Below are 21663 nucleotides of genomic sequence, written 5' to 3'. Positions count from 1 at the left end.
CTGGATGAAGCTAGTTGGCCCGAGAAACTCAACTACGGTCAGCTGGTTTTCTAACCACCTGATGGTACAGGTTAGCATTTGTGGACAGTGAGCATTGTCTTACATTAGCCGTTGGTTGAGAGCTGAGCGTTAATTAGTAGTGATGCCACCTGTGGGAAGACAAGGTGAGTCTGAGATGTTCCTAGACCTGTGTCCATATGGCGGCTTTTATTATGAGTTGGCCCTGGGGAGCTGGTCCTGGGGAGCCGGCCCTGGGGAGCTGGCCTTGGGGAGCAGGCCTTGGGGAGCAGGCCTTGGGGAGCTGGCCTTGGGGAGCAGGCCTTGGGGAGCTGGTCCTGGGGAGCCGGCCCTGGGGAGCTGGCCTTGGGGAGCAGGCCTTGGGGAGCAGGCCATGGGGAGCAGACCCTGGGGAGCTGGCCTTGGGGAGCTGGCCTTGGGGAGCAGGCCTTGGGGAGCCGGCCTTGGGGAGCAGGCCTTGGGGAGCTGGCCTTGGGGAGCTGGCACTGGGGAGCTGGCACTGGGGAGCTGGCTCTGGGGAGCAGGCCCTGCGGAGCTGGTCCTGGGGAGCCGGCCCTGAGGAGCTGGCCTTGGGGAGCCGGCCTTGGGGAGCTGGCCTTGGGGAGCTGGCCTTGGGGAGCAGGCCTTGGGGAGATGGCACTGGGGAGCTGGCCCTGGGGAGCTGGCCTTGGGGAGCAGGCCCTGCGGAGCTGGCCTTGGGGAGCAGGCCTTGGGGAGCTGGCCCTGGGGAGCAGGCCCTGGGGAGCTTGCCCTAGGGAGCTGGCCCTGGGGAGCAGGCACTGGGGAGCTGGCCCTGGGGAGCTGGCCCTGGGGAGCTGGCTCTGGGGAGCTGGCCTTGGGGAGCTGGCCCTGGGGAGTTGGCCCTGGGGAGCTGGCCTTTGGGAGCTGGCCTTTGGGAGCTGGCCCTGGGGAGCTGGCCTTGGGGAGCTGGCCTTGGGGAGCAGGCCTTGGGGAGCCGGTCCTGGGGAGCCGGCCCTGGGGAGCCGGCCTTGGGGAGCCGGCCTTGGGGAGCAGGCCTTGGGGAGCTGGCCTTGGGGAGCAGGCCTTGGGGAGCTGGCCTTGGGGAGCTGGTCCTGGGGAGCTGGCCCTGGGGAGCTGGCCCTGGGGAGCTGGCACTGGGGAGCTGGCTCTGGGGAGCAGGCCTTGGGGAGCAGGCCCTGCGGAGCTGGCCTTGGGGAGCTGGCCTTGTGGAGCAGGCCCTGGGGAGCAGGCCGTGGTGAGCAGGCCCTGGGGAGCTGGCCCTAGGGAGCTGGCCATGGGGAGCTGGCACTGGGGAGCTGGCCCTGGGGAGCTGGCCTTGGGGAGATGGCCTTTGGGAGCTGGCCTTGGGGAGCTGGCATTGGGGAGCTGGCATTGGGGAGCTGGTCCTGCGGAGCTGGCCCTGGGGAGCTGGCCTTGGGGAGATGGCCTTTGGGAGCTGGCCTTGGGGAGCTGGCATTGGGGAGCTGGCATTGGGGAGCTGGTCCTGCGGAGCTGGCCCTGGGGAGCTGGCCCTGGGGAGCTGGCCCTTGGGAGCTGGCTCTGGGGAGCTGGCCTTGGCGAGCTGGCCTTGGGGAGTTGGCCCTGGGGAGATGGCCTTGGGGAGCAGGCCTTTGGGAGCTTGCCCTGGGGAGCTGGCCTTGGGGAGCTGGCATTGGGGAGCTGGCCTTGGGGAGCAGGCCTTGGGGAGCTGGTCCTGGGGAGCCGGCCCTGGGGAGCTGGCCTTGAGGAGCCGGCCTTGGGGAGCAGGCCCTGCGGAGCTGGCCTTGGAGAGCAGGCCTTGGGGAGCAGGCCCTGGGGAGCAGGCCGTGGGGAGCTTGCCCTAGGGAGCTGGCCCTGGGGAGATGGCACTGGGGAGCTGGCCTTGGGGAGCAGGCCCTGCGGAGCTGGCCTTGGGGAGCAGGCCTTGGGGAGCTGGTCCTGGGGAGCCGGCCCTGGGGAGCTGGCCTTGGGGAGCCGGACTTGGGGAGCAGGCCTTGGGGAGCTGGCCTTGGGGAGCAGGCCTTGGGGAGCTGGTCCTGGGGAGCCGGCCCTGGGGAGCTGGCCTTGGGGAGCAGGCCTTGGGGAGCAGGCCATGGGGAGCAGACCCTGGGGAGCTGGCCTTGGGGAGCTGGCCTTGGGGAGCAGGCCTTGGGGAGCCGGCCTTGGGGAGCAGGCCTTGGGGAGCTGGCACTGGGGAGCTGGCACTGGGGAGCTGGCCCTGGGGAGCTGGCTCTGGGGAGCAGGCCTTGGGGAGCAGGCCCTGCGGAGCTGGCCTTGGGGAGCAGGCCTTGGGGAGCAGGCCCTGGGGAGCAGGCCGTGGGGAGCTTGACCTAGGGAGCTGGCACTGGGGAGCTGGCACTGGGGAGCTGGCCTTGGGGTGCAGGCCCTGCGGAGCTGGCCTTTGGGAGCAGGCCTTGGGGAGCTGGCCCTGGTGAGCTGGCCCAGGGGAGCTGGCCCTGGGGAGCTGGCCCTGGGGAGCTGGCTCTGGGGAGCTGGCCCTGCGGAGCTGGCCTTGGGGAGTTGGCCCTGGGGAGCTGGCTTTGGGGAACTGGCCTTTGGGAGCTGGCCCTGGGGAGCTGGCCTTGGGGAGCTGGCATTGGGGAGCTGGCCCTGGGGAGCTGGCCCTGGGGAGCTGGCCCTGGGGAGCTGGCCCTTGGGAGCTGGCCCTGGGGAGCTGGCCCTGGGGAGTGAAGGAGCTGGACCTGGGGAGTTAAGGAGCTGGACCTGGGGAGTTAAGGAGCTAGACCTGGGGAGTGAAGGAGCTGGACCTGGAGAGTTAGGGAGCTGGACCAGGGGAGTTAAGGAGCTGGACCTGGGGAGTTAAGGAGCTAGACCTGGGGAGGTAAGGAGCTGGACCTGGGGAGCGAAGGAGCTGGACCAGGGGAGTTAAGGAGCTGGACCTGGGGAGTTAAGGAGCTGGACCAAGGGAGTTAAGGAGCTGGACCTGGGGAGTTAAGGAGCTGGACCTGGGGAGCGAAAGAGCTGAACCTGGGGAGCAAAGGAGCTGGACCAGAGGAGTTAAGGAGCTGGACCTGGGGAGTTAAGGAGCTGGACCTGGGGAGTTAAGGAGCTGGACCTGGGGAGTTAAGGAGCTGGACCTGGGAAGTGAAGGAGCTGGACCTGGGGAGTGAAGGAGTTGGACCTGGGGAGTTAAGGAGCTGGACCTGGGGAGTGAAGGAGCTGGACCTGGGGAGTTAAGGAGCTGGACCTGGGGAGTTAAGGAGCTGGACCTGGGGAGTTAAGGAGCTGGACCTGGGGAGTGAAGGAGCTGGACCTGGGGAGTTAAGGAGCTGGACCTGGGGAGTTAAGGAGCTGGACCTGGGGAGCAAAAGAGCTGGACCAGGGGAGTTAAGGAGCTGGACCTGGTGAGTTAAGGAGCTAGACCCGGGGAGGTAAGGAGCTGGACCTGGGGAGCGAAGGAGCTGGACCAGGGGAGTTAAGGAGCTGGACCTGGGGAGTTAAGGAGCTGGACCAGGGGAGTTAAGGAGCTGGACCTGGGGAGTTAAGGAGCTGGACCAAGGGAGTTAAGGAACTGGACCTGGGGAGTTAAGGAGCTGGACCTGGGGAGCGAAGGAGCTGGACCTGGGGAGCAAAGGAGCTGGATCAGAGGAGCTAAGGAGCTGGACCTGGGGAGTTAAGGAGCTGGACCTGGGAAGTTAAGGAGCTGGACCTGGGAAGTGAAGGAGCTGGACCTGGGCAGTGAAGGAGCTGGACCATGGGAGTTAAGGAGCTGGACCTGGGGAGTGAAGGAGCTGGACCTGGGGAGTTAAGGAGCTGGACCTGGGGAGCAAAGGAGCTGGACATGGGGAGTTAAGGAGCTGGACCTGGGGAGTTAAGGAGCTGGACATGGGAAGTTAAGGAGCTGGACCAGGGGAGTTAAGGAGCTGGACCTGGGGAGTTAAGGAGCTGGACCAGGGGAGTTAAGGAGCTGGACCTGGGGAGTTAAGGAGCTGGACCAGAGGAGTTAAGGAGCTGGACCTGGGGAGTGAAGGAGCTGGACCTGGGGTGTGAAGGAGCTGGACCTGGGGAGTTAAGGAGCTGGACCAGGAGAGTTAAGGAGCTGGACCAGAGGAGTGGAGGAGCTGGTCCTGGGGAGTTAAGGAGCTGGACCAGAGAAGTTAAGGAGCTGGACCTGGGGAGTGAAGGAGCTGGACCAGGGGAGTTAAGGAGCTGGACCTGGGGAGTTAAGGAGCTGGACCTGGGGAGTTAAGGAGCTGGACCAGGGGAGCGAAAGAAATGGACCTGGGGTTTTAAGGAGCTGGACCAGGGGAGTTAAGGATCTGGACCTGGGGAGTTAAGGAGCTGGACCTGGGGAGTTAAGGAGCTGGACCTGGGGAGCAAAGAAGCTGGACCAAGGGAGTTAAGGAGCTGGACCTGGGGAGTGAAGGAACTGGAACTGGGGAGCTGTAGTTAAGGAGCTGGACCTGGGGAGAGAAGGAGCTGGACCTGGGGAGTTAATGAGCTGGAACTGGGGAGCTGTAGTTAAGGAGCTGGTCCTGGGGAGTTAAGGAGCTGGACCTGGGGAGTGAAGGAGCTGGACCTGGGGAGTTAAGGAGCTTGACCTGGGGAGTTAAGGAGCTGGACCTGGGGAGTTAAGGAGCTGGACCTGGGGAGTTAATGAGCTGGACCTGGGGAGTGAAGGAGCTGGACCAGAGGAGTTAATGAGCTGGTCCTGGGGAGTTAAGGAGCTGGATCTGGGGAGTGAAGGAGCTGGACCTGGGGAGTGAAGGAGCTGGTCCTGGGGAGGTAAGGAGCTGGACCTGGGGAGTTAAGGAGCTGGACCAGAGGAGTTAAGGAGCTGGTCCTGGGGAGTTAAGGAGCTGGACCTGGGGAGTGAAGGAGTTGGACCTGGGGAGCAAAGTAGCTGGACCAGGGGAGCGAAGGAGCTGGTCCTGGGGAGTTAAGGAGCTGGACCAGAGGAGTTAAGGAGCTGGACCTGGGGAGTGAAGGAGCTGGACCTGGGGAGTTAAGGAGCTGGACCTGGGGAGTTAAGGAGCTGGACCTGGTGAGTTAAGGAGCTAGACCAGAGGAGTTAAGGAGCTGGTCCTGGGGAGTTAAGGAGCTGGTCCTGGGGAGTTAAGGAGCTGGATCAAGGGAGTTAAGGAGCTGGACCTGGGGAGGTAAGGAGCTGGACCTGGGGAGTTAAGGAGCTGGACCTGGGGAGTTAAGGAGCTGGACCTGGGGAGTTAAGGAGCTGGACCTGGGGAGTTAAGGAGCTGGACCTGGGGAGTTAAGGAGCTGGACCTGGGGAATGAAGGAGCTGGACCAGAGGAGTTAAGGAGCTGGACCAGGGGAGTGAAGGAGCTGGACCTGGGGAGTTAAGGAGCTGGACCTGGGGAGTTAAGGAGCTGGACCAGAGGAGTTAAGGAGCTGGACCTGGGGAGTTAAGGAGCTGGACCTGGGGAGTTAAGGAGCTGGACCTGGGGAGTTAAGGAGCTGGACCTGGGGAATGAAGGAGCTGGACCAGAGGAGTTAAGGTGCTGGACCAGGGGAGTTAAGGAGCTGGACCTGGGGAGTTAAGGAGCTGGACCTGGGGAGCAAAGGAGCTGGACCAGAGGAGTTAAGGAGCTGGTCCTGGGGAGTTAAGGAGCTGGACCTGGGGAGTTAAGGAGCTGGACCTGGGGAGTTAAGGAGCTGGACCTGGGGAGTCTAGGAGCTGTACCAGAGGAGTTAAGGAGCTGGTCCTGGGGAGTTAAGGAGCTGGACCTGGGGAGTGAAGGAGCTGGACCTGGGGAGCAAAGTAGCTGGACCAGGGGAGTGAAGGAGCTGGTCCTGGGGAGTTAAGGAGCTGGACCAGAGGAGTTAAGGAGCTGGACCTGGGGAGTGAAGGAGCTGGACCTGGGGAGTTAAGGAGCTGGACCTGGGGAGTTAAGGAGCTGGACCTGGTGAGTTAAGGAGCTAGACCAGAGGAGTTAAGGAGCTGGTCCTGGGGAGTTAAGGAGCTGGTCCTGGGGAGTTAAGGAGCTGGATCAAGGGAGTTAAGGAGCTGGACCTGGGGAGGTAAGGAGCTGGACCTGGGGAGTTAAGGAGCTGGACCTGGGGAGTTAAGGAGCTGGACCTGGGGAGTTAAGGAGCTGGACCTGGGGAGTTAAGGAGCTGGACCTGGGGAGTTAAGGAGCTGGACCTGGGGAATGAAGGAGCTGGACCAGAGGAGTTAAGGAGCTGGACCAGGGGAGTGAAGGAGCTGGACCTGGGGAGTTAAGGAGCTGGACCTGGGGAGTTAAGGAGCTGGACCTGGGGAGTTAAGGAGCTGGACCTGGGGAGTTAAGGAGCTGGACCTGGGGAGTTAAGGAGCTGGACCTGGGGAGTTAAGGAGCTGGACCTGGGGAATGAAGGAGCTGGACCAGAGGAGTTAAGGTGCTGGACCAGGGGAGTTAAGGAGCTGGACCTGGGGAGTTAAGGAGCTGGACCTGGGGAGCAAAGGAGCTGGACCAGAGGAGTTAAGGAGCTGGTCCTGGGGAGTTAAGGAGCTGGACCTGGGGAGTTAAGGAGCTGGACCTGGGGAGTTGAGGAGCTGGACCTGGGGAGTCTAGGAGCTGTACCAGAGGAGTTAAGGAGCTGGTCCTGGGGAGTTAAGGAGCTGGACCTGGGGAGTGAAGGAGCTGGACCTGGGGAGCAAAGTAGCTGGACCAGGGGAGTGAAGGAGCTGGTCCTGGGTAGTTAAGGAGCTGGACCAGAGGAGTTAAGGAGCTGGACCTGGGGAGTGAAGGAGCTGGACCTGGGGAGTTAAGGAGCTGGACCTGGGGAGTTAAGGAGCTGGACCTGGTGAGTTAAGGAGCTAGACCAGAGGAGTTAAGGAGCTGGTCCTGGGGAGTTAAGGAGCTGGTCCTGGGGAGTTAAGGAGCTGGACCAGGGGAGTTAATGAGCTGGACCTGGGGAGTTAAGGAGCTGGACATGGGGAGTGAAGGAGCTGGACCTGGGGAGTTAAGGAGCTGGACCTGGGGAGTTAAGGAGCTGGACCTGGGGAGTTAAGGAGCTGGACCTGGGGAGATAAGGAGCTGGACCTGGGGAGCGAAGGAGCTGGACCTGGGGAGTTAAGGAGCTGGACCTGGGGAGTGAAGGAGCTGGACCTGGGGAGTGAAGGAGCTGGACCTGGGGAGTTAAGGAGCTGGACCAGGGTTGCGAAGGAAATGGACCTGGGGAGTTAAGGAGCTGGACCTGGGGAGTTAAGGAGCTGGACCAGGGGAGTTAAGGAGCTGGACCTGGGGAGTTAAGGAGCTGGACCTGGGGAGTTAAGGAGCTGGACCTGGGGAGTTAAGGAGCTGGACCTGGGAAGTTAAGGAGCTGGACCAGGGGAGTTAAGGAGCTGGACCAGGGGAGTTAAGGAGCTGGACCTGGGGAGTTAAGGAGCTGGACCTGGGGAGTTAAGGAGCTGGACCTGGGGAGTTAAGGAGCTGGACCTGGGGAGTTAAGGAGCTGGACCTGGGGAGTTAAGGAGCTGGACCAGGGGAGTTAAGGAGCTGGACCTGGGGAGTTAAGGAGCTGGACCTGGGGAGCGAAGGAGCTGGACCTGGGGAGTTAAGGAGCTGGACCTGGGGAGCGAAGGAGCTGGACCAGGGGAGTTAAGGAGCTGGACCAGGGGAGTTAAGGAGCTGGACCTGGGGAGTTAAGGAGCTGGACCTGGGGAGTTAAGGAGCTTGATTTGTGGAGCTGTAGTTAAGGAGCTAAGGAGCTGGACCTGGAAGTTAAGGAGCTTGATTTGTGGAGCTGTAGTTTTGGAGCTAAGGAGCTGGACCTGGAAGTTAAGGAGCTTGATTTGTGGAGCTGGAGTTAAGGAGCTAAGGAGTTAAGGAGCTATAGAGAAGATATGACATTGTTAAACACATAGTTTAACCATGCCAAGACAGTGATGAATGTGTGTGTGTGTTCGTGTGTGTGTGTGTGTGTGTGTGTGTGTGTGTGTGTGTGTGTGTGTGTGTGTGAGTGCGTGCGTGCGTGCGTGCGTGCGTGCGTGCGTGCGTGCGTGCGTGCGTGCGTGCGTGCCATACAGCTCCTATGACCACCAGCCAATTAACTACCAATAACGACCTTAACCCCTGCCCAATGAAACATGAGGTCACACAGGGCATGACCTTAACCCCTGCCCAATGAAAGATGAGGTCACACAGGGCATGACCTTAACCCCTGCCCAATGAGAGATGAGGTCACACAGGGCATTAGAAAGGAGAAAGCTCTTTGTCAAGTCAGAGGCAAAGATTGTTCCCAAAAAGCTTTAAATAGCCTCTTTTAATAACACCTTGACTAGAGAGCTGCGTTCGAAAACCCATACTAACATGCTGTATACGATGTACATAATGTGTATATACTACATACTATTACTTCATTTTAGTATACTGTAAACGAACAGTATCCTTATGCAACCTCTTACTAGCTTGTTAGCATAACAAATTAGTAGCTAGACATTTTACGACTTGGGGTGTATTTTTCAATTCAGCCTGTAGTACCAGACGCTCTGGGCGTTCATAAATTCAGTCTGGAGTACCAGAGTGTGCTCTGGGCGTTCATAAATTCAGAGCGTTATCAGATTGTCCATTTGTAAATTCAGAGCTTTTCACTCTCAGAGCGTTCAGACCTAACACTCTGGCCGAGGAGTAGGGTTGATCAGAGCATTATGACCTCACAATGGACCTTCTGGCCGAGGAGTAGGGTTGATCAGAGCATTATGACCTCACAATGGACCTTCTGGCCGAGGAGTAGGGTTGATCAGAGCATTATGACCTCACAATGGACCCTCTGGCCGAGGAGTAGGGTTGATCAGAGCATTATGACCTCACAATGGACCTTCTGGCCGAGGAGTAGGGTTGATCAGAGCATTATGACCTCACAATGGACCTTCTGGTCGAGGAGTAGGGTTGATCAGAGCATTATGACCTCACAATGGACCTTCTGGCCGAGGAGTAGGGTTGATCAGAGCATTATGACCTCACAATGGACCTTCTGGCCGAGGAGTAGGGTTGATCAGAGCATTATGACCTCACACTGGCAGTCAAGCACCCGAGCTAAATGGCTATCTTGCTATAGCCTCCAGACACATAATGAGAGAACACCCCACTCTGACCATTTTACTCACGCTAGCAGAGCTGGTTAGGATGTATTTCATGTTATCAGGAGCGTTGGTGACTGTAACTGTGCTGCTGGGAACAATTTAACTATCCCTTTTTTTGCCAATGTTTACTGACACCGGCCATATTCAACGGGTGTTGAGCGCTCGAAAAATGCATTATTCTGGGCTCTGGAACTCAGACGAGAGTGCTCTGAAATTGTTGTAGATAGCCAGAGTGAATTTACCAACGCACCCGTATGTCAGCCAACATTTTATTTATTTATTTATTTTACCTTTATTTAACCAGGTAGGCCAGTTGAGAACAAGTTCTCATTTACAACTGCGACCTGGCCAAGATAAAGCAAAGCAGTGCGACACAAATAACAACACAGAGTCACACATAAACAAACGTACGGTCAATAACACAATAGAAAAATGTGTGTACAGTGTGTGCAAATGTAGAAGATTAGGGAGTTAAGGCAATAAACAGGCCATGGAGGTGAAATAATTACAATTTAGCAATTAACACTGGAGTGATAGATGTGCAGATTATGATATGCAAGTAGAGATACTGGGGTGCAAAAGAGCAAAATGATAAATAACAATATGGAGATGAGGTAGTTGGGTGTGCAATTTACAGATTGGCTGTGTACAGTTACAGTGATCGGTAAGCTGCTCTGACAGCTGATGCTTAAAATTAGCGAGGGAGATATAAGTCACCAGCTTCAGGGATTTTTGCAATCTGTTCCAGTCATCGGCAGCAGAGAATGGAAGGAAAGGCGCCGAAAGGAAGTGTTGGCTTTGGGGGTGATCAGTCAGATATACCTGCTGGAGTGTGTGTTACGGGTGGGTGTTGCTATGGTGACCAGTGAGCTGAGATAAGGCGGGGCTTTACCTAGCAAAGACTTATAGATGACCTGGAGCCAGTGGGTTTGGCGACGATATGTACGATATGTAGCGACTAGAGCACACAGGTCACAGTGGTGGGTAGTATATGGGGCTTTGGAGACAAAACGGATGGCACTGTGATAGACTGCATCCAGTTTGCTGAGTAGAGTGTTGGAGGCTATTTTGTAAATGACATCTCAGAAGTCGAGGATCGGTAGGATAGTCAGTTTTATGAGGGTATGTTTGGCAGCATGAGTGAAGGTTGCTTTGTTGCGAAATAGGAAGCCAATTCAAGATTTAATTTTGGATTCAATAATTTCAATAATTAATAATAATAATAATTTTGGCTTCTACTGTGTTGTGGGGCTGAATAAGACCTGAATAAGTCAGGTTACTAGCAGAGAGCCATTTCCTGGTCACGCGCATTCCACATGATATCGACCTGCGTTCAATTGCTTCTCTAGACACAAAGGAATTCTCCGTTTGGAACTTTATTTAAAATTTGTGATAACAACACCCTAAAGATTGATTCTATACTTAGTTTGAAATGTTTCTTCGACCTGTAATATAACTTTTTGAAGTTTTTGTTTGAAGTAATGCTCGACCTGCACGAGCGTTTGGATATGTGTTTCCTTAACGCCCTAACAAAAATAGCTATTTGGACATAAATTATGGACTTTACCGAACAAAAAAAACATTTCTTGTGGAAGTGGGAGTCCTGTGAGTGCATTCCGACGAAGATCAGCAAAGGTAAGTGAAGATTTATAATGCTTTTTATGTTGACTGCACAATTTGGCGGGTAACTGTATGGCTTTCTTTGTGGCTGTTCTCAGATTATTGAATATTGTGCTTTTGCCGTAAAGCTTTTTTAAATCTGACACAGCGGTTGCATTAAGAACAAGTGCATCTTTAATTCTATGTAAAACATGTATCTTTCATCAAAGTTTATGATGAGTATTTATTTTATTTGAAGTGGCTCTCTGCAATTTCTCCGGATATTTTGGAGGCATTTCTGAACATGGAGCCAATGTAAACTCAGGTTTTTGGATATAAATATGAACTTTATCGAACAAAACATATATGTATTGTGTAGCAATAAGTCCTATGAGTGTCATCTGATGAAGATAATCAAAGGTTAGTGATTAATTTTACCTCTATTTCTGCTTTTTGTGACTCCTGTCTTTGGCTGGAAAAATGACTGTGTTTGTCTGTGATTTTGCGGTGACATAACATAATCGTCTGTGGTGCTTTCGCTGTAAAGCCTATTTGAAATCAGACACTTTGGTGGGATTAACAACAAGATTACCTTTAAAATTATATAAAAGACATGAATGTCTGAGGAATTTTAACTATGAGATTTCTGTTGTTTGAATTTGGCACCCTGCACTTTCACTGGCTGTTGTCATATCATCCCGTTGATGGGATTGCAGCCATAAGAAGTATTAAATAGCTCAACATAATTAGTTAAAGTAACAAGTTTCTAGCTGTTCTCATTGGACTTCAGTTGAATATTTTTTGCAATTTTCTTCAAATCTGAAAATGTTTTCTGAAGAATTGCACTATGGGCCCTAAAAGCACAGAAATATTATCCACTACTTGTCTACTTCGTATTTTAGTGAATGTAGTACGACATACGGGTACTTTTGGCGTACTAACTATATCCAGACAATGACCAAAAAAGCATACTCTATACTCAGTTCACATCACAAATAGTTTGGTTTAGTAAGACTATTCAAACGCAGCTTAGATTTGTGTTTAGGGTACATTTTAAGGGTAGTGGTTAAGATTGTATTAGATATCCGTGTACTTCCCAACCCATAAACACAACCATCTCCTCATCCATCATTGTTCATGAATAAAGACTTTAGTCTTTCCCTCACCTTATCATTATGGTCAGGGAAGAAGAGAGAACATCAAGAGGAGGCCATTGGCATGCAGCTTTTTCTCCTCAGAGCAATGACGAGTTTTATGAATCAAACACCAGTAATCCCACAGCCTGTGTAATCACACGTCGATTACCCTCAACCTATCTGTGGACAATTATCACTATACAAGCCCAGTAATTAGCCAATCAAACAAAACCAACAACAGCAATAAACAAAAACAAAATAAACATACAATAACAGTAAAAACAGTAGAGACTCATCTGAATCAACAAAACAACAGAAGAGACTCCAGTCTGAATCAACAAAACAACAGTAGAGACTCATCTGAATCAACAAAACAACAGAAGAGACTCCAGTCTGAATCAACAAAACAACAGAAGAGACTCCAATCTGAATCAACAAAACAACAGAAGAGACTCCAGTCTGAATCAACAAAACAACAGTGGAGACTCCAGTCTGAATCAACAAAGCAACAGAAGAGACTCCAGTCTGAATCAACAAAACAACAGAAGAGACTCCAGTCTGAATCAACAAAGCAACGGAAGAGACTCCAGTTTGAATCAACAAAACAACAGAAGAGACTCCAGTCTGAATCAACAAAACAACAGAAGAGACTCCAGTCTGAATCAACAAAACAACAGTAACAACTCATCTGTCTGAAGTGTTATATGGTTGAAATACAACACAGTAATGCCCCTTTGGAAGAGAGAGAGAATATAACATTGTAAGTGTGCTTAATATTTCACTGGCCTGATGAAATATGCATTGTAGCCCAGAACGGAGGAAAAATGCAATGATTTGAAATGCATTATTTATTAATATAAACTGGGTGGTTCGAGGCCTGAATGCTGATTGGCTGACAGACGTGGTATACTACAGGTATGACAAAACATATATTTTTACTCCTCTAATGACGTTGGTAACCAGTTTATAATACAAAATATGGCACGTCGGGGGTTTGGGGTATATGGCTAATATACCACGGCTAAGGGCTTTATCCACGCTGTACTCTGTGTTGCGTCGTGCATAAGAACGGCCCATTGTCGTGATAAATTGGTCATAAACCACACCCTCTCGGTGTCACGCCCTGACCATAGTTTGCTTTGTATGTTTCTATGTGTTGTTTGGCCAGGGTGTGATCTGTGTGGGCATTCTATGTTGTATGTCTAGTTTGTCTATTTCTATGTGTTTGGCCTGATATGGTTCTCAATCAGAGGCAGGTTTTTTGCATTGTCTCTGATTGGGAACCATATTTAGGGAGACTGTTTTGTATTGTGGATTGTGGGTGATTGTTCATGTTCCTGTGTTTTGTTGTTTTTGTTAGATTATTCGTGTTCATTAAAATGGATAATCATCACGCTGCATTTTGGTCCTCCTCTCTTTCTCCTAACGACGAACGTTACACTCGGGCCTTATTGCTTAATTTGATCGTGATTGGCCTGAGGGGCATTCTAGAACGTGTATTATTTCCCTATAATGCACGGTATATCAGCACGGTAGAACCCAGTGGCTACAGTCCATTTGTACATCTTCTATGTCTGAGCTGCTTTTTTATAATATCAAGCTGTATGAAAAAAAAAACATCCATTTTACTAAGATAAAATAGAGATTATTGAATTTATATTATAACATTCACTCCAATCTAAAGTAAGAACATCAAGACAATAAAGTACCAACATTAACAAAAAGGGAAGTATGCACAAAACAAGTATTTATTACAAAGCTAAAACAGAAACTAATTAATGTACTAATTAAACAAGGAAAAAAGGCAAAGAAAGAAGGCAAATCATTTAAAATGGCCGCCGTCTCAATGGGGTTCTAAGGGTTAGAAGATGTTCCTTCTGGGGCCTCTGTCCGTTGAATCCTGGTGGTGCTGTAGGGTAGGATGGGAGAGGGTATCAGTACCACCGGGATGGCTGTGCTGTCAGCTGACAAGAGTTCAACAAGGCAGACTGTTAGCTAATGGTTTGCCAATGTATTAACTGTTTTCTGTTAGCTGTTAGTTTTCTGTTAGCTAAAAAAAATGATATTCAGTTGAATACCAATATTCAGTTGAGAGCGGTTTAATTAAAGCAATTGCTACTGAAATTTGTATGTACGTTGTTAAAATCGTTCAAAAAGCAATGTTTAAAAAAAAAAACAGTTTGTCAAAAGCCAATACAGTGTTCGCCTGGTTGAACACATCTGGAATCCATGCTGATCCCAACGGAGCTAGACAAAGGGACAATCACTGAAATCAAACATTACATCGATACTGTCTAGAGGCAAGCACATTGTCTGCCTAATAAAGTCACACAGACACACACACACACATGTGCACATACACACACACACACACACACACACACAACATAATGTGATGTCCACAGATATTTTTCTGAAAAGTCTATCTTAAAAAGATGTCAACGTTTCTTAGAACACAGTGTGCCCTACTAAACGCTTTACCAAGGTGAAGGACTTTAACTCTGACTTACGACAGACAGACAGACAGACAGACAGACAGACAGACAGACAGACAGACAGACAGACAGACAGACAGACAGTGAAGTAAAAGACTGTTGTCTGGACTGGGGCTGTCTGGAGTCTAAACCCACTAATACAGACTGTATAGAGTCTGAACCCACTAATACATACTGTAGAGAGTCTGAACCCACTAATACATACTGTAGAGAGTCTGAACCCACTAATACATACTGTAGAGAGTCTGGAACCCACTAATACATACTGTAGAGAGTCTGAACCCACTAATACATACTGTAGAGAGTCTGAACCCACTAATACATACTGTAGAGAGTCTGAACCCACTAATACATACTGTAGAGAGTCTGAACCCACTAATACATACTGTAGAGAGTCTGGAACCCACTAATACATACTGTAGAGAGTCTGAACCCACTAATACATACTGTAGAGAGTCTGAACCCACTAATACACACTGTATAGAGTCTGAACCCACTAATACATACTGTAGAGAGTCTGAACCCACTAATACATACTGTAGAGAGTCTGAACCCACTAATACATACTGTAGAGAGTCTGAACCCACTAATACATACTGTAGAGAGTCTGAACCCACTAATACATACTGTAGAGAGTCTGAACCCACTAATACATACTGTAGAGAGTCTGAACCCACTAATACATACTGTAGAGAGTCTGAACCCACTAATACATACTGTAGAGAGTCTGAACCCACTAATACATACTGTAGAGAGTCTGAACCTACTAATACATACTGTAGAGAGTCTGAACCCACTAATACATACTGTAGAGAGTCTAAACCCACTAATACATACTGTAGAGAGTCTGAACCCACTAATACATACTGTAGAGAGTCTGAACCCACTAATACACACTGTAGAGAGTCTGAACCCACTAATACATACTGTAGAGAGTCTGAACCCACTAATACATACTGTAGAGAGTCTGAACCCACTAATACATACTGTAGAGAGTCTGGAACCCACTAATACATACTGTAGAGAGTCTGAACCCACTAATACATACTGTAGAGAGTCTGAACCCACTAATACATACTGTAGAGAGTCTGAACCCACTAATACATACTGTAGAGAGTCTGAACCCACTAATACATACTGTAGAGAGTCTGGAACCCACTAATACATACTGTAGAGAGTCTGAACCCACTAATACATACTGTAGAGAGTCTGAACCCACTAATACACACTGTATAGAGTCTGAACCCACTAATACATACTGTAGAGAGTCTGAACCCACTAATACATACTGTAGAGAGTCTGAACCCACTAATACATACTGTAGAGAGTCTGAACCCACTAATACATACTGTAGAGAGTCTGAACCCACTAATACATACTGTAGAGAGTCTGAACCCACTAATACATACTGTAGAGAGTCTGAACCCACTAATACATACTGTAGAGAGTCTGAACCCACTAATACATACTGTAGAGAGTCTGAACCCACTAATACATACTGTAGAGAGTCTGAACCTACTAATACATACTGTAGAGAGTCTGAACCCACTAATACATACTGTAGAGAGTCTAAACCCACTAATACATACTGTAGAGAGTCTGAACGAACTAATACATACTGTAGAGAGTCTGAACCCACTAATACACACTGTAGAGAGTCTGAACCCACTAATACATACTGTAGAGAGTCTGAACCCACTAATACACACTGTAGAGAGTCTGAACCCACTAATACATACTGTAGAGAGTCTGAACCCACTAATACACACTGTAGAGAGTCTGAACCCACTAATACATACTGTATAGAGTCTGAACCCACTAATACATACTGTAGAGAGTCTGAACCCACTAATACATACTGTATAGAGTCTGAACCCACTAATACATACTGTAGAGAGTCTGAACCCACTAATACATACTGTAGAGAGTCTGAACCCACTAATACATACTGTAGAGAGTCTGAACCCACTAATACATACTGTAGAGAGTCTGAACCCACTAATACATACTGTAACGAGTCTGAACCCACTAATACATACTGTAGAGAGTCTGAACCCACTAATACATACTGTAACGAGTCTGAACCCACTAATACATACTGTAGAGAGTCTGAACCCACTAATACATACTGTAGAGAGTCTGAACCCACTAATACATACTGTAGAGAGTCTGAACCCACTAATACATACTGTAGAGAGTCTGAACCCACTAATACATACTGTAGAGAGTCTGAACCCACTAATACATACTGTAGAGAGTCTGAACCCACTAATACATACTGTAGAGAGTCTGAACCCACTAATACATACTGTAGAGAGTCTGAACCCACTAATACACACTGTAGAGAGTCTGAACCCACTAATACATACTGTATAGAGTCTGAACCCACTAATACATACTGTAACGAGTCTGAACCCACTAATACATACTGTAACGAGTCTGAACCCACTAATACATACTGTAGAGAGTCTGAACCCACTAATACATACTGTAACGAGTCTGAACCCACTAATACATACTGTAGAGAGTCTGAACCCACTAATACATACTGTAGAGAGTCTGAACCCACTAATACATACTGTAGAGAGTCTGAACCCACTAATACATACTGTAGAGAGTCTGAACCCACTAATACATACTGTAGAGAGTCTGAACCCACTAATACATACTGTAGAGAGTCTGAACCCACTAATACATAATGTAGAGAGTCTGAACCCACTAATACATACTGTAGAGAGTCTGAACCCACTAATACATACTGTAGAGAGTCTGAACCCACTAATACATACTGTAGAGAGTCTGAACCCACTAATACACACTGTAGAGAGTCTGAACCCACTAATACACACTGTAGAGAGTCTGAACCCACTAATACATACTGTAGAGAGTCTGAACCCACTAATACATACTGTAGAGAGTCTGAACCCACTAATACATACTGTATAGAGTCTGAACCCACTAATACATACTGTAGAGAGTCTAAACCCAGCCACATTACTACATAGATGATACGGCAGTACAGTCAGTCTACATTACTACAGTACATCACTATATAAATGATACCTTAGTACAGTCAGTCTACAATACTACAGTACATCACTATATAAATGATACATTAGTACAGTCAGTCTACAATACTACAGTACATCACTATATAAACGATACATTAGTACAGTCAGTCTACAATACTACATTAGATCACTATATAAACGATACATTGGTACAGTCAGTCTACATTACAGACTGGTACACAGCCAGCCCATGCTACCTCGAGTATAGCGTACATCAGTGACATATGACAAGTAGAAATAACACCCCTGTCCTGTCTGTCCTGATGTACGGTGAGTCTGTGTTCCGGTCTGTCTGTCCTGTGGTAAGGTGAGTCTGTGTTCCGGTCTGTCTGTCCTGTGGTACGGTGAGTCTGTGTTCCGGTCTGTCTGTCCTGTGGTACGTTGAGTCTGCGTTCCGGTCTGTCTGGCCTGTGGTACGGTGAGTCTGTGTTCCGGTCTGTCTGTCCTGTGGTACGGTGAGTCTGTGTTCCGGTCTGTCTGTCCTGTGGTACGGTGAGTCTGTGTTCCGGTCTGTCTGTCCTGTGGTACGGTGAGTCTGTGTTCCGGTCTGTCTGTCATGTGGTACGGTGAGTCTGTGTTCCGGTCTGTCTGTCCCGTGGTATGGTGAGTCTGTGTTCCGGTCTGTCTGTCCTGTGGTACGGTGAGTCTGTGTTCCGGTCTGTCTGTCCCGTGGTATGGTGAGTCTGTGTTCCGGTCTGTCTGTCCCGTGGTACGGTGAGTCTGTGTTCCGGTCTGTCTGTCTGTCTGTCTGTCTGTCTGTCTGTCTGTCTGTCTGTCCGTCCGTCTGTCCGTCTGTCTGTCCGTCTCTCTCTATAGCTGGATATCTTATCTCCAGCTCCTCATTCTCCCTGTGATCCGATTGGCCCAGAGGTTGCCCTATGCCTGCATCCCTGATGTCCTTTTGACCAGAGCCCCCGTGGGCCCGGTGGAAGTGCACTCTATAGGAAATAGGTTGCCATTTGGCAATGCAGACCCGTCCCGTTAACATTCATGTATGCATTGGATGTCAAGCGGTCTGAATATTCAGGCATCAGAGGTCAGGTAAGGGGAGGGGGGAGAGAGAGGGAGGAGGGTAGACGATAGGGGGCTCAGCTACACTAGGCGTTGGGTTACTCTACTGGCTGCCTCAAGCGCTGTTTTCACAGCCATTGTCGCCTCGCAAGGGCTCGAGGTATAGAGAGAGATAGAGAGAGTGTGTGTGTGTGTGTGTGTGTGTGTGTGTGTGTGTGTGTGTGTGTGTGTGTGTGTGTGTGTGTGTGTGTGTGTGTGTGTGTGTGTGTGTGTGTGTGTGTGTGTGTGTGTGTGTGTGTGTGTGTGTGTGTGTGTGAGAGAGAGAGAGACAACTTGTATATGTAAAACAGAATGTGTGTGAGGTAGAGAGAGGGGGAGAGAGGAGGGAGGGATGGGGAGAGGGGAGGGAGAGAGGAGGGAGAGCGAGGAGGGAGAGGGGAGGGAGACAGGAGGTAGATAGAGGGGGAGAGGGAATAGAGAGAGGGGGGAGAGGGGAGGGAGAGAAAAGGTGGAGAGAGGAGGGAGAGAGAGGAGGGAGAGAGAGGAGGGAGAGGGGTGGGAGATGGGAGGGAGAGAGGAGGTAGAGAGAGGAGGTAGATAGGGGGAGAAGGGAGGGAGAGAGAGGGGAGGGAGAGGGGAGAGGGGTGGGAGAGAGAAGGGAGATAGGGGAGGGAGAGAGAGGTGGGAGAGAGAGGGGGGAGGGAGAGAGGGGGGGAGAGGGGAAGGAGAGAGAGGGGGAGAGGGGAGGGAGAGAGAAGGGGGATAGGGGAGGGAGAGAGAGGGGGTAGGGAGAGGGGAGATAGAGAGAGGGGGGATAGGGGAGGGAGAGATAGGGGGGAGAGGGGAGGGAGAGAGACGGGGAGAGGGGTGGGAGACAGAAGCGGGAGAGAAGGGGGAGAGGGGGAGGGAGAGAGAGGGAGAGAGAGGGGGAGAGGGGAGGGAGAGAGAGAGGGGGGAGAGGGGTGGGAGAGAGAGGGGAGGGAGAGAGAGGGGAGATGGGAGAGGGGAGGGAGAGAGAGGGGGAGAGGAGAGGGAGAGAGAGGAGGGAGAGAGGGGAGAGAGGGGAGGGAGAGAGAGGGGGGAGAGGGGTGGGAGAGAGAAGGGGGAGAGGGGAGGGAGAGAGAGGGGGAGAGGGGAGGGAGAGAGATGGGGAGAGGGGAGGGAGAGAGAGGGGGAGGGAGAGAGAGGGGGGAGAGGGGTGGGATAGAGAGGGGGAGAGGGGAGGGAGAGAGGGGGGGGAATACAAAGTAAACTTGTAAATTCTACCTACATGTACATAGTACTTCAATTACCTCGACTAACCGGTGCCCCCGCACATGACTCTGTACCGGTGACCCCTGTATATAGCCTCCACATTGACTCTGTACCGTAATACCCTGTATATAGCCTCCACATTGACTCTGTACCGTAACACCCTGTATATAGCCTCCACATTGACTCTGTACCGTAACACCCTGTATATAGCCTCCACATTGACTCTGTACCGTAACACCCTGTATATAGCCTCCACATTGACTCTGTACCGTAATACCCTGTATATAGCCTCCACATTGACTCTGTACCGTAACACCCTGTATATAGCCTCCACATTGACTCTGTACCGGTACCCCCTGTATATAGCCTCCACATTGACTCTGTACCGTAACACCCTGTATATAGCCTCCACATTGACTCTGTACCGTAACACCCTGTATATAGCCTCCACATTGACTCTGTACCGGTAGACCCTGTATATAGCCTCCACATTGACTCTGTACCGGGACCCCCTGTATATAGCCTTCACATTGACTCTGTACCGGTACCCCCTGTATATAGCCTCCACATTGACTCTGTACCGGTACACCCTGTATATAACCTCCACATTGACTCTGTACCGTAACACCCTGTATATAGCCTCCACATTGACTCGGTACCGGTACCCCCCTGTATATAGTCTCCACATTGACTCTGTACCTACTGTAACACCCTGTATATAGCCTCCACATTGACTCTGTACCGGTACCCCCTGTATATAGCCTCCACATTGACTCTGTACTGGTACCCCCTGTATATAGCCTCCACATTGACTCTGTACTGGTACCCCCTGTATATAGCCTCCACATTGACTCTGTACCGTAACACCCTGTATATAGCCTCCACATTGACTCTGTACAGTAACACCCTGTATATAGCCTCCACACTGACTCTGTACCGGTACCCCCTGTATATAGCCTCCACATTGACTCTGTACCGTAACACCCTGTATATAGCCTCCACATTGACTCTGTACCGTAACACCCTGTATATAGTCTCCACATTGACTCTGTACCGTAACACCCTATATATAGCCTCCACATTGACTCTGTACCGTAACACCCTGTATATAGCCTGGCTATTGTTATTTTGCTGCTGCTCAATAATTAGTAGTTTAAAAAAATGAAACTGCATTGTTGACATTTCACTGTAACTGTTGTATTCGGCGCATGTGACATTTGATTTGATTTAGTTTTCCATTATTAAAGTGACCAGTGATCCCATGTCTATGTATATAGGGCAGCAGCCTCTAAGGTGCAGGGTTGAGTAACCGGGTGGTAGCTGGCTACTGATGAACCTGTGTCCACGCAAGACTGACAGACAGAGGCAGACAGCCAGACAGGCAGACTGACAGACAGAGACAGACAGGCAGACTGACAGACAGAGGCACACAGGCAGACAGGCAGACTGACAGCAACAGGCAGACTGACAGACAGGTAGACTGACAGACAGGTAGACTGACAGACAGAGGCAGACAGGCAGACTGACAGCCACAGGCAGACAGGCAGACTGACAGACAGAGACAGACAGAGGCAGACAGGCAGACTGACAGCCACAGGCAGACAGGCAGACTGACAGACAGAGGCAGACAGGCAGACTGACAGCAACAGGCTGACTGACAGACAGGCAGACTGACAGACAGAGACAGACAGGCAGCAACAGGCTGAGGCTATCTGAGGCTAAACATCAGCAACAGGCAGACTGACAGAAAGGTAGACTGACAGACAGAGGCAGACAGGCAGACTGACAGCCACAGGCAGACTGACAGACAGAGACAGACAGAGGCAGACAGGCAGACTGACAGCCACAGGCAGACAAGCAGAATGACAGACAGAGGCAGACAGGCAGACTGACAGCAACAGGCTGACTGACAGACAGGCAGACTGACAGACAGAGACAGACAGGCAGCAACAGGCTGAGGCTATCTGAGGCTAAACATCACAACGGTCATGTCTGACAGAGAAAGAACAACGACAGAGGAGAGGAGAGGAAAGGAGAGCAAAGCAAAGGAAATGAAAGGAGAGGAAATTGCA

The 21663-nt window shown here is 50.8% G+C and overlaps 1 protein-coding gene across 1 annotated transcript in view; it reads right to left on the bottom strand.

The window, feature by feature from the left end:
- Positions 1–210: 210 nt before the first annotated feature.
- Positions 211–21663, bottom strand: part of LOC129820356 (basic proline-rich protein-like) — a 42449-nt gene continuing 20996 nt past the window's right edge. The window contains exon 8 of the mRNA XM_055877422.1: positions 211–2703. Within this exon, the coding sequence (XP_055733397.1) occupies positions 211–2703 (2493 nt within the window). The remainder of the gene's footprint in view (positions 2704–21663) is intronic.

Source organism: Salvelinus fontinalis, chromosome 22 (genome assembly GCF_029448725.1).
Source record: "Salvelinus fontinalis isolate EN_2023a chromosome 22, ASM2944872v1, whole genome shotgun sequence".
In the NCBI taxonomy this organism is placed as follows: Eukaryota; Metazoa; Chordata; class Actinopteri; order Salmoniformes; family Salmonidae; genus Salvelinus; species Salvelinus fontinalis.
Note: the sequence above shows the minus strand (reverse complement) of the source record. Positions and strands in the feature narration are given on the sequence as shown.